Raw genomic sequence first — 13,408 nt, 5'->3', positions numbered from 1 at the left:
ATTATTATCCTAAATTATGCAAGCATTGTAAATTACTACTATATTAAATTAAAACACTCACTTTTTCTTCTCTCCTAACTAGTACAATAAATTGTGAATTTATGATTTTCTCTTCCGTTTAATCGAACAAAAGAAAAAAGAACTCAATCTCTTGTATAAGAATGTCTACCCATTCATAATGAAACATAAAACGTATTGCATCAACGACAAATCTTTACATTAGATATATGCCTTAGAAATAATAGAGTTGCAAATGCAACACTTGTAATTTAGATTATTGACTTCATATGTGTTGTTTGTGTGTTTTATGTATAAATAGTTAATTGGATAATACATGGGTGTTGCTTGATAATCCAATTCAACACTTAATTCTAAATAATTCTAAATAGATAAAAATATTAATCCAATTAAGTTCATTTAATAACACATTTTGAATATCACTTTTTTTTATAAAAAAAAAAAAAAAATGTCACTTAAAATAAGATCATTTTTAAATGACATTTCAAAATAATTGTCACTTAAATGAGATAAATTTTTAAGTGACGATAACTTCAATTATTTATTAATGGCTAACATTTGAAATAAAAAAAAATTAAAAAATTGAATTAAATTCAATCTACAACTACAATTTAATACTTAAACACCTAAAATTAAAAAATAAAATAAAATAAAATTTAAAGTACTTAATATTTATTTTTATCAAACAAAAACCTTACTAAGAAAATATACCGACATCATTCATGCACTTAAAAGTAATTTGGCGTTGAAAAAGTGAGCAATATTCTTGAATTTTGGAATTATATATTCCAGATATTTGTAACCCATTGTCAATGACATGTGATGAGACCCCACCAAGCTAGTGTCCGTCCATATCTCTATCGACCTCATGAATCACGTCATATATGAGAAAAATAAGTTGCCCACGATGGCCTTTCCGTCCCAAATGAGGACCAAACTTTACCATTTTACCCTCCAATCTTCGTGCATCCAACTTTCCTTCCTATCCTCCTCGAAGACGCCCTGGAGCATTGCATTGATTTTATTTTTTTTATTTTTTTTTTGTGCTTAATAAACCACTTGCCTCAATTTTCAGAAAAATGACCAATTTTTTTGGGTAATATTAGAACTCTAACTTGTGACTAACAATTCTCGTAAAATCGTTATTGATAAGAAATGTCAATTCTTACCAATTGACAGACAAAAAAAATTTCCACTGAATAATTGAAATGGAAAATTCAATTCTTACCCTTACATGAAAAGAAATGTACAATAGTTAAACCAAATCAGAAAAACAAGACAAAGAATAACCTAAAAAGGTCAAAATCATACAATACAAAACCAACCCAAACATAAACATAACCAAATTTATCCACTATGAGAATGCCATAACCAACACCGAAAACATTTTGCTTTATCTGACCACATCCTAACACCATAGTTGCAATCAGAACCCAACCAGCAAAAACTAACCCCACCAACCTGTCTTAATTTTGCACAAAAACACTCGAACCCGCATCTTTAAACATGCAAGTCCCAAGGTTTTTTTTACCATTACACCAAACAATGACACTCAATCCATAGATAAACCATGATGATGACAATAAATAAAATTAATTACAGACTAATTTTTAAGTCCTGCATTACCATTGAGCACTGATTTAGCAACTTCTTTCCCACTCACAACACCATTTTATTTAGAAGAATCACAACATATAGAAGTTTATAGATTATCTGGAAATGAATCATCAAACATGCGTGTCCCTTAAGATTATTGAACTTTCTTAATCTGTGGCCAATCATAAAATTGGTCCTAGGCTCCTCAAAATGAACCACATGTTCAGATCATGCGTGCTTGGTGGGATGTGTAATGTGAAGCTCAAATTCAAGTTGCTATCATTACCTACCGCATTCTGGAAAACTGCAACACTGTGTCTTCAAGTATTACCCTGTTTAAAATACTAAGATCTCCCAGCCAAAACCAGCGAAAGCTTCATGAAATTTGACAGAACAAATGAAATGGGAAAAGGGAAGCTATATAGCTACAAGAAACCATACCTGAGGGGGGCTTGAAAGATAATTGAAACAAAAAGGAAACGTGGTACATTTGATGGTTTTCCCTTCCTTATGTTTCTGCAGAAGAGAAATCACACACAACACCGCGGCAATGCATGTTATCAAGGGCCTGTCACCTCTGTGACTTTGACCCGAAAATGCATCTGCCAACTGATTTTTTTTTTTTTCCTTAATCAAATATTTACACGTACAAAAACAACATATATCCACTCAACTATGAGGCACGCCCTATTTGCGTTGCTTCCACTTCCAAAGCTTCACCAGCATGCTCTTTTCATTGGAGCGGAATGCTACAAACAAGTGGTTTTTCAAGTACCATAGAAGTTATATTGCTGGAAGAATAGAATGCGTCTCACTGTCTGCTTCTATAAATGTAATACAAGAGCCAGAAACAGCGGAATTGCCCATAAAACAGTAGGAAGACAACCTGCAGAAGCTGCAAAAACAATATGTTAATTTATGAAACCAATTCCATGTAGCAGGCAACTTAGAGAACAGCTTACACATCGAATACAATGAATAAGATATACAGAAAATATCACACTAATTAGTATAAAAAGGAAATTGCATTAAATTTATAAAAGCGTAAATCTGTATTCGGGAAGAGAGAAAAAAAAAATAATAAAAAATAAAAATAAAAAAGTGGTGAACAACTGTACATCTAAAAATTATCTTATCAACCACCCTAATGCTTCTACATTCAACAGCTGACCTTCTATACAAAGAAAAAACAGATAAAAGAACCACAGTCAAAACAACCAAATTGCTTCACATTTATGGTAACATATCAAATTGCATTTAAACAACAAAATCAAGAACTTTAATATAGACTCACATGAAGATGGCGAGGGTGAAACTGATGGTGCTATGTCCGGAGGATCTGCATCAAACTCACTCGTTGATGGGGGCTGAACGTGAGAAAAAACTACATTTGGCAGTGGACTCGATGCAGGAATTGGATGGGAGACAGGTGCTGGTGGGTTCACTGGCTGATGGGGTGATGGAGCAGTATACGGTGGAGCAACTGGTGGCACAACAGGAGGAACTAAGTGAGAATGCTTTTTAGTCTTCCCTCGAAACTTCCTTTTACCAAAATGGCAACCAGGCGGCCTTGCTTCATGACTACCCACAGGCGCAGGTACAGGGGCAGGTGAAGATGTGGGTGAACCTTTCTCAGTGGCAGGTGCACTTTTCTCACTTGAAGGTGCAGGCGCAATTGCAGGAGTAAGATGGGCATCATGGTGATGATGGTGGTGATGGTGGTGGTGGTGGTGGTGGTGGTGGTGGGTTTGAGGCAAAGGAACGGGAACCGGAGCGGGAGCAGGTGATCCATCACCACCAAGGGAGTGTTGCAGTATAGATGAAAGATGAACTTGTTTAACCCTACCAAATACAGTGTTATTCAGACCAAGATTTTTTGAGTGAGAACCTGTGATGGTTTGAGCCAACTGCTTTATCCTAGACATTGAGGGAGCAGTCCGAACTGCCAGCAAAACTGACGTCTGAACCGTCGTAGGGGGAGCCACTGTTGATCCTTTCGAATTCGTCAGGCTGATATACAAGTTCTGTATTCCACAAAAAGAAGCAATATCAGAATCAGCAGGTTAGGTTTCTAAATTGCCATCTGTGTACACAAATAATTTAAGAGTTTCAGTAGGTTTTAACAGCAACTGAAGTTAAAAGTGGCATTTTATTCAAAACAACAAACCCCTTCTTGCGTACAAACAAATAAAGAGTGTGTATCTTCATAGCACTTTTACAACCCGGTCATGCAACAATTCTCATGTATGTTGAAGAAACTAGCAGGGTAGACATGGAACCACTAAAATCACACTAGTGCTTCTGGTGAAAAGTCAAAAATAGCATTAAACTTGGGTTTTTTGGGACAAAACCACCCTGAAATATAAAAAATTTGCACGATACCCCCTTGGAATAAAATCAACCTCCTATCCCCCAAACTATTGATAGTTTGCAAATAAGAGCAATATCCTAAACGTTGCTACGTGGCCATTAAATGCCTCTTGAAAAATTACTAAGTCACGCTTAAAGCTGCTATTTGCACAAAACCCCCTTGAAATACTTCTTACAAAGTCCAAATATTTGACCATTTATTCCTTAACAATAACTTTACGAATAGGAAAAAGAGAACTCATGTAGCTACCCCATCTGTGCGGGATTAAGGCAAGGATGATGATGTGTAACTTGATAGAAGGAAGTGTCTTGCAAAACTTTTAGTAGTTCAGGATAGTAATCTGCCAAAAAATTATTTTGGAGGGGGGGGGGGGGGGGGGGGGGGCCGAAGGTTTAATAATAATAATAATAATATTAAGGGGCGGGGTCAACTTACAACTGGTGCAAGGATAGTTGTTTCTACACATAATTTAATATAGAATTTGTCCTTCGTCAATCCAACCATTGGTTATCTAACTTTATTATTCTCTCAAGCCTGCCAAATATCAAATTAAATTGATGTAATAAAGTGCCCAATCCATGAAATCATATTTATCCCAACAATTTTTTTTAAATAAAGCTTAATTCGAGGTTTGATGTTGATTAGGCACATTTGAATCTCTGATTGAATCAAATTTTTGGCACGTATAACAAGTATGAGCAAAACATTTAATCCAACAGTTGAATTTTCAATAAATAAAACCTAAAGACAAAAAAATAAATAAATAGATAAAACCTAAAAGTTATTAATGGGTATAAGATTAATTCATTATTACACCTGATGTAAACTAAATCCCTCTGAATAATAATAGAAAAGAAGAATATTATTGCCAAACCTCATATGAAGCAAGACGTAATCCCGACTTCAGCTGGCTTGTCAATTCATTGAAATTATCTTGTATTTGACCAATAGAGAAATTCAAGGTAAAATTAAAAACGATCTGTACTTTTTGCAGAAGAAATGCACTCTGCGGAGGAATAATAGTAATGCCTCCTGGGAATTTCATCACTTCAAAAGAAAATGGTTCCCCAAATAATGCTGCAGTCAAGCGGAGAGATGGTTGCTGTATAACCAGAGACACAAAAGATGCCCTGATTAAACTTTGAGCAGTTGAAGAGACTCCTGAATTTTTCACAACAACATCAACCGCAAAGAAAACACTTGTGATGTTTGATCCAGCTAAAGGTTCTAGAGATAAAATTTGCACCTGTTGCAACCAATTCAGTGAGAATAATATATATTTTATATATATTGAATCATGAAGGGAAGAGAGAGAGAGAGAGAGAGGATACTTTAGCGGTAGCAACACTTATTTCATAAAAAATGTCATCCTCAAGCTGCAAAATATTGTCTTCCAACAAAGAAACTGGCTTCGCAACCATGAAACGTGCCACTATATCATGATCTGGAAATTCAAATTTGTCAGTTGTACAAAGTATCAAATGACAACTAGATTTCATACCACAAGGTAAAAAAATTATGCTACCTGCAGCCTAGAAACTCATTTTCATAATTTAAACCTTTATAAAAAATAAAAAAAAATGGTTAAAACAACATTCAAGCATATAAGGAATATAGTAAATCACGCAAATAAAGAAATAGCATCATCATTTTGCAAAACAGACCCAATAAAATTTTCAGTTGTCCCATGCACTCAGTCTTACATTTATTGCTATACTCACTTTTCTTTTTTCCTTTCTTTATTCCCTTTTTTTCTTTCTACACATTTTTTTTTTACAATATATAGAAAAATTGGAGAGTGCATGAGACACTAGAAGGCATGATCACAAAGCCATGCTTGTCCTACCAGCAAATCAATTCTGAACGCAGGGGCAGACATCCTGCTTTCAAACAGGAGTAGGAAGTATTGCACAATAACAAACTAGTGCCAGACTCCAGTAGCATCTTTTGACCATCTACAAGCTTATATCTCTACCTCAAGTGACGGATTTCCAAAAAATAAGCACCCATGATATGCACGAGGATCTTCAACTAACAATCTCAATTGCCAGGACAAGAAACACATAAATGCTATGAGAAAATGTGTGCCTGATATAACCATCGTACTAAATTTTGACTGTTGCTGTACTTATCAAAAATAAATAAATTTGACTGTTGCTGTTGCATAACGCTGTTAAGTAACCATTACATAACACTTTTAAGTAATGTGATTACTAGGGGCGATAACAATGCAGTCTGATATATACGTCCTACTAAAATTCAAAGTAGTGCCCGTTACATGTTGTTAAAGACTTTAGAGGCCATTACGGCACCACAATGATAGTTTTAGTGATTTGAGGTTTATAAACCTGAATTCTGCTACTTTTTTTTCAACTTCGCCACCCCACCCCACCCACCACCCGCCAAAATGCAGCTTTTAAACCATTGGAGACACACCCTAATATTTGAACATAATTAATTGAATAAGTTTTATCTATTTCATGTCCAAGTGCATTTATGGTCACAAAAGTGATGAAAGCAAAAATTAGTAAGCTGGCATTGACGATGGAGACTAAGAATTACTTGTCAAAAGAAAAGATAGAGAATAATGCAAAACTCATTCCCGTATAAAATTATCTTTATAAATCAATTAAGTTTCATTAATAATTAAAAACCCAATCTGTGGGATTTGCTAATACAATATGCATAACTGTACATATCAGTAGAGATGATGATTGAAGATATTACAGCCATTACACCTTGTGTCTGTCACACCGCTATTATCGATAGGTCTTTAGTTACTCTTACTTAAAAACCTGGGATAAAATTAAACCTTAGAGGAATTACTAGAAGATTTAAAATACATATGAAGTAAATTGCAGTGTCCATTATCGAGAGTTTTGACAATTAAAGAACCTCTCCTGTTGTTTCAAGAATTATAGTGAGGCCCACTAGTTGTTGGTAACAAATTCCTACCATTCATCTATGATTAGGATCAAGAACAAGAGAATATTTTGCTGACATCATTATAACATTCTTTTTACAATCCCGATTTTTCTCGTGTTATCTCTCTCTCTCTCTCACCATCCTTGGTGAACTTGCACAGTGACCTCAGGTCAAAACTTGGAGTTTATATTTTTATTTTTGCTTATTAGTATGTTCAGAAGTTAGTTTTGTTGTGTTACCTTTTTTTTTTCCTAGTTGGTACTCACACACACTAGTCTCTTCTGAGACTTGAACCCTTGACCGCCCTTTGGAAAGTAAGAGGCTGATACCGCTAGGCCACTGGCCCGTTAGTTCAAAGGTAGAATCAAAAGTTAAAGCTACAACCAAGGGCAAAAAGATAAGTACCTCTCAATTATGCACTAAACTATTAGGATTCATATCCATAAGCATTCAACCTATTAAGACCCTAATAGGTTTTGAAATCCTTTTTGAAATTACATGTTGGATGCATTGAAATCCTTTTTGAAATGAATAAAGTGTTTTTGGAACTTTCCTACTGTTTTATAAGGGTATAACACTTTGATTGATTACAAAAATAAAAGTTCAATTCAAACTGAATCTCTTTTAACCCTAATCCTTTTGGATCCTTGAACTCAATATAAAGACCTTACGTCTTCAAAAGAAACTATGCATACATAATAGAAAAACTATGCAAGCATATCCATAAATTCTAGCTATTCTGTGTTGCCAGACTTTATGAAGGAGAACTGGACACGACCCAAGAGCTTGAAGTGCACATGACCCGTACCTACTATTGGAGGTGTGGGAAGGATAGATAGAATCAGGGAGTATTGTCCATTTATTATTGTTACTTTACTGATGTTTTAATCATAAGATATTTTAGTAAGTTAAAACTTTACGATTTTATTTTGTGGTAATAGAATTTGATTACGGTTTTCTTTGCTGCCTATGCATACGTGGGTTGATAGACTGTGACAAACACCTTTGATGATTGATTATTGAATATACAAGATTATAGTGTTTTTTTCCCCTCATTCTTCTTCTTCTCCCTCTCTCTTCTTCTTCTCCCTGCATCAATTTTGGTCCATAGAATTCTCTATTGTTCTCAGCAATCAAACTCATACTCAACTGTTCACAGCAATCAAACCCAACCAACTGTTCATTGTGTTCATCCATCTGAAAACCCTAAATCCAAACCACCGTCATTTCACATCTTCATCCTCATTCTCTCTATTTCTCTTTGAACTTTGATTTTGAAGTGCCCCTACTTGTCCTGCATCACTTTGTTTCTCTCATACTTCATCATTGCATCCAGATTAAGGTGTGTGAGTGCTGATCATCAGAATTTCTGTGCTACACGGAGTAATCAACACAGAAGTTCAACTACACAAAGAACACAAGCTTTGACGTCACTAGTATCAATGTGCTGAAGGAAAAACTGATCACTTGAGGAGCAGATCTATTGACTGACGCAAGAGCTTGAGTGAAGAGTTCTACAAAAATCTGAGTCAAAGAGGTAACTAGGAAATTCTAGCATTTCAAAATCTGGTTAACCTAGTTGAATACTTCTTTGTCATAGCAAATTTAAACTACTTGGACTAGGTCCCGTGGTTCTTCCACTTGGAGTTTCCACATAAAATATTGAACATTCATGTGTTTTTGATTACTAAATTTATATGTATTTTCATACTTTCAACCATGATGAATGAATTTATTCATATGCCTTCTAGTTAGTTTTGAATTTATGTCATAGTGGTTCAAATTTAAGTTGCTAAAGTTAGTTAATCAAGCAATTAAGACCTATCGCCCCCTTCTAGGACTCGATCATGGCCTTGCGCTAACTCTATATTAGATTCAAGAGTTACGATCCTTGTATTTCTTGCTAATATATGTTGCTTCTCTTTAACCATTTTTTCATTTTATATCCTTACTTCCTTCCAACCCAAAGAGGTTGTCATCGCCAAACACCACCACCTCTCTGCCAATATGTTACTTTGACCCGGGTAAGCATGTTGGGTGCGGACATGTATGCAAGCATAGCATGTATCGAATCCCTAAATAGAAGGATTTAGGGACACTACTTGTAACGAATTATTTAATGTATTTATTTATTTATTTATTTTTAATGCAACATGGTGTTCAAAATAGGCATTAAGTTGCTTTAAAACAATAATATAACAAAATTAAATTATTGAATATACTTTTTAGGTACATGTCCAACCAAATGTGCCAGATATATATCGCATACCCTTGCCCAATTGTCATGTGACAAACATGGGTATTTTGCGTGCTTCAGAAAAATCCATGCAACATAGTTACTGCTGCATGGTGTTCAAAATAGGCATTAAGTTGCTTTAAAACAATAATATAATAAAATTGAATCATTGAATATACTTTTAAGGTACATGTCCAACCAAATGTGCCACATATATATCGAATACCCTTGCCCAATTGTCATGTGACAAACATGGGTATTTTGCGTGCTTCAGAAAAATCCATGCAACATAGTTATTGCCGCTACTAAACCCCACTAACTTGCTCACCTAAATCTTCATCCTCTCATTCCTTCTATCACAACGCTATAATTCAACAAAGGTTGAATTGCCATATGAAGGCCACCAAGCGCTGCCATAAACACTTTCTTTGTGATTCAATCTTTGTAATAAAGGAAACAAAATTCCAATTAAAAGGATGCACGTGACAAGTATAGATATTTCTGAATCTGATTGATCTTATGGAGTTGAAATACCTAAATTTATCTCATTTATTTTGATTATTAGTATAGGAATCTGAACATTTTGAGGAATCTATATAAATAATTGTCTGAAATGTCGTATGAATAAAAATACTGAAGAATGTCTAGAAAATGTCACGGCGCCATAACAGTAAATAGTGCTAGAAATTTTTGAACAAGTGCAAACATTAGAGAAAGAAAGTTTATAAAATTAAAAAATCTATTCATGAAATCTTAAATATAACTTTTCATGAAAAATAATTTATAAATGATTTGGTATCAAATGTCATGGTATTTTGTTATAAGGGAGGGTAGTTGCAACGATTATAGAGGTTTGCTGATGGCTATTGCTGATAATAGGTGTTGGATCGACAGTGGTGGGGGTTCACGGAAATGATGCATTGTCATAATGGTCTGATTGTTAGTGGCATCCTAATAGCTAAGAGTGATACTAAGAAGCATCTAGCAAAAGTATCCCACAAAAGCTCAATGCATCTTTGCCATGGAAGATGACAGCAGCTAGTAATTCTCTATAAACTGCAAGAAAAAATCTATTGGAAGACAACATCATTGTTTCAGGTATGACTGTTGAGAACTCCAAGCAGACCTAGTACCCTTGACGTTGTCCACTTACACACTCAGAAACACGCACACAATGAAGTATACCATTCATTAATCCAAAGAATGACATATTCTAATGCTTCTCCTGCTATTACGTGGTCTTAATATTCCAAATTCTAACCAAGCTACTATATCAGAGAGATCAAACACCACTTAACCCAGGTAGCACAATGACCAGGATCAACTTATGGTGTGACCCTCAAAATTAGCTCATAACTCGGACCTTAATAACTATCTACCCTATTTGGACACTTGATTTTTGTATTCTATCCAAATTAAGATACTGATAAAAAAATAAAAAATAAAAATAATGGAAGACTTCCTTACCAAATAGGATCAAGCTTAAAGTGACTGCAGATTTATGAAATTAAAAATGTAACATTAAAAGCCAAAAGAATATAGAAATTTCAGCGCTATATCAACCTCGCATCATTCTGTCGGACAATACAAAATCCTTGCTGAATATAGCAACTCCCTGGAGATAACAAATTCTAAAATTCCCTTAATTCCCCAACAGGACAGCATAGATTTGTCAATTGCAATTCCCATCCACCAGATAACAACAATACCATCATATTTTATGTAAATAGAAATAAATTTAGAAATAAATAAATAAACAAAAATAAACTCTGCCCATAGAGTTCAAACTCAGAACATTCACAATTATTATTTATCTTTTTACATTCCAACATTTAAGCTATGTGCTTATATATATCTAAATGCTCTCGAAATTCACTTTTTTTATTAAATTATCTTAAAATTATTTTTCCCCTAACTAGAAGAACCCAATAATTGAAACAAATATTTTCCATCTAAATTCAACAGTTGAACCACCCAACAAATGAATAACACCCAAAAACCTACAGATTATTAAACATCATTTAAAACCCAGATTTTATACATATTTACATGCATATATACAAATATATAGATAGACAGATAGATAAAATGACAGATCCGAATCTGCTAGACAATGTTGATACCCACAAACTAAAATTATCAAAAGAGGCACCGAAATCAACGAACCTACCTCTAAACTTGGAATTCGGATCCAGATCCCCCTGATCTCTGTACTGAAGAAACGGCGGGAGCCAAAAGATAGCAGAGAGCAACACTGAAACGCCCATTACCAGAACCAAGACGCATTTGAGCCCGACGAACCCACGAACCCTGCATCTATTCTCTGCATTGTGCTCTGCGTTCCGTCGATCGACGGTTGTGGGGAGAGATTGTTCTTCTTCGGACTTTCCCATTGGGAATGTGGGTTGCTTGTGTTAGTCTCCATTGGTGTTCTGGAGTCCAGAGTTTGGTGAGGGAAGCTCCATGTCTTCTTCGTCCACTAGAGAGAGAAGGAATGTGAGGACAGAGAGTGGGTATGGAGAGAGAGAAATGTAATATAGTATTAGGGTTCGAATGGAAGAGTGGAGTAACTTCTGCAAAATCACTCCTTTTAGTGAGAGAAAATACTTTTGTTGTTGGCTTATTATCCGTTTTGTGTCTGTAATAAAAATTCGAAAAGGTAGTGAAATACTACTATACTTGACCATGGTAGCTACCAGTCTGTGCCAAGGTGACTCCAGTCCAAATAATATAATATAATTACACACACACACACACAAATTAGACGTGGTAGAATAGTTAGTAAAATACAGTACGAAAAAAATACGAATACGAAAATGCACGAATATAATTTGATAATTTTTTAAAAATATATTTTAAAAATTTAGCAAAAAAATACGAAAACGTAAAAATATAAATACAAATACATACGTGTATAATACGTTATATACTCTAAAAATTCGGGATCAAAAATTCTGCCATACACATCTTATTATTTTCTTATATATATATATTTGTAAGGACTATAAAGAATATATAACAAATAATGAAATAAATATATTACAATTAACACTATCACAATAATCATAAAAAAAAAATTATAAGTATATAATGTAATATTCTACTAAAACATTTAGGGAGTGTGGTGATCTACAAACTTCTAAAATAATAATAATAATAAAGATATTAACAAAATTTAAAAGATCTCACAATAAAAAAAAAAATTTATAAATATCTACAAATATCAATAAAAACTTATGATTCTTCATAATTAGAGTGTTCCATAAATATATATATATATATATATATATATATATATATCTTTCATTATTTTGATTAAATATCATAATTGGAGTGACGACAATAAAAGATTGCACAACAAATAACATTATTTTGATGGTTTGGAAGATAATGGCTAAGCAAAAGATGGTAGAAAACACAATAGTTTACACAATAAATAACATTATTTGGATGGTTTAATAAATAATGGTTATACCAAGTAAAAGAGGGTAGAAAAGACAATATTGTGTATTTTAGAAAAATACGCTATTAGAAACGTGAATTTTGTAAACAAAAATAGTAATAATTAGGTTACGAATTAAACGGAGCAACCAAAACGAATAAACGCGTTAGATACGGGGGTAATGAAAAAAAACTTGTATTTTACCATATCTTTCAACTTTAATCGGTAAACAGAAATATTTTTTAAAAATTCGTACGTACACGTTTAATTCGCGTGTCATACGCGAATTAACTAACTAGGGTCCGTAGAATTAATTACTTAATATGGAGTATATCCTTTCACCATATTAGTGTCGCAATTACTTATAAAAATGTAAAATGCATAAAATAAAACAAAAGTGTTATATTTATTTGTTTGAGGTCAGTCTCATCAAACAGTCATTATTTGGACTCCATAAATTTCATATATAATTATTTGATTATAAGATTTTTTTTATTTTTATTTCCTTTACAAAAGGATTGTATAATTTGTATGCAGTGTTTTATCTTTCGTGGAGGTTTTATGGGCACTATATATGTTTATTGTAAAGGGGTATGTGCACTTTATAGCAAATTTTGTTTAATATTAGTCATTAAAATCTAATTTTTCTTATTATTTATATTTTTTGCAACAAGTGAAATCCACTAATAATTCATGGAATGAAAGGAAGTCCCTTTTATTAACATAATAAAATATTCTTCATTCTTCTCCTTAAACATGTATTTTCAAATAAGATGAAGAATCAAGGAGGGGTATTATTTACTAGGTAAATTTTTTTTTT

The 13,408-nt window shown here is 33.6% G+C and overlaps 1 protein-coding gene across 1 annotated transcript; it reads right to left on the bottom strand.

Annotated features, from left to right (window-relative positions):
• Positions 1 to 2,056: 2,056 nt before the first annotated feature.
• LOC132313501 (uncharacterized) lies at positions 2,057 to 11,763 on the bottom strand. The gene is made up of 5 exons (XM_059812293.1): positions 11,317 to 11,763; positions 5,317 to 5,429; positions 4,860 to 5,231; positions 2,909 to 3,638; positions 2,057 to 2,509 (listed from the first exon to the last, which is right to left on the bottom strand). The coding sequence occupies exons 1-5, from the start codon at positions 11,537 to 11,539 to the stop codon at positions 2,439 to 2,441; spliced, it is 1,509 nt and encodes a 502-aa protein (XP_059668276.1). The 5' UTR covers positions 11,540 to 11,763; the 3' UTR covers positions 2,057 to 2,438.
• Between the last annotated feature and the right edge of the window lie 1,645 nt (positions 11,764 to 13,408).

Source organism: Cornus florida, unplaced genomic scaffold (assembly GCF_030987335.1).
Source record: "Cornus florida cultivar Cherokee Brave unplaced genomic scaffold, ASM3098733v1 CherokeeBrave_3.0.0_Hap2_Chr06, whole genome shotgun sequence".
Lineage (NCBI taxonomy): Eukaryota > Viridiplantae > Streptophyta > Magnoliopsida > Cornales > Cornaceae > Cornus > Cornus florida.
Note: the sequence above shows the minus strand (reverse complement) of the source record. Positions and strands in the feature narration are given on the sequence as shown.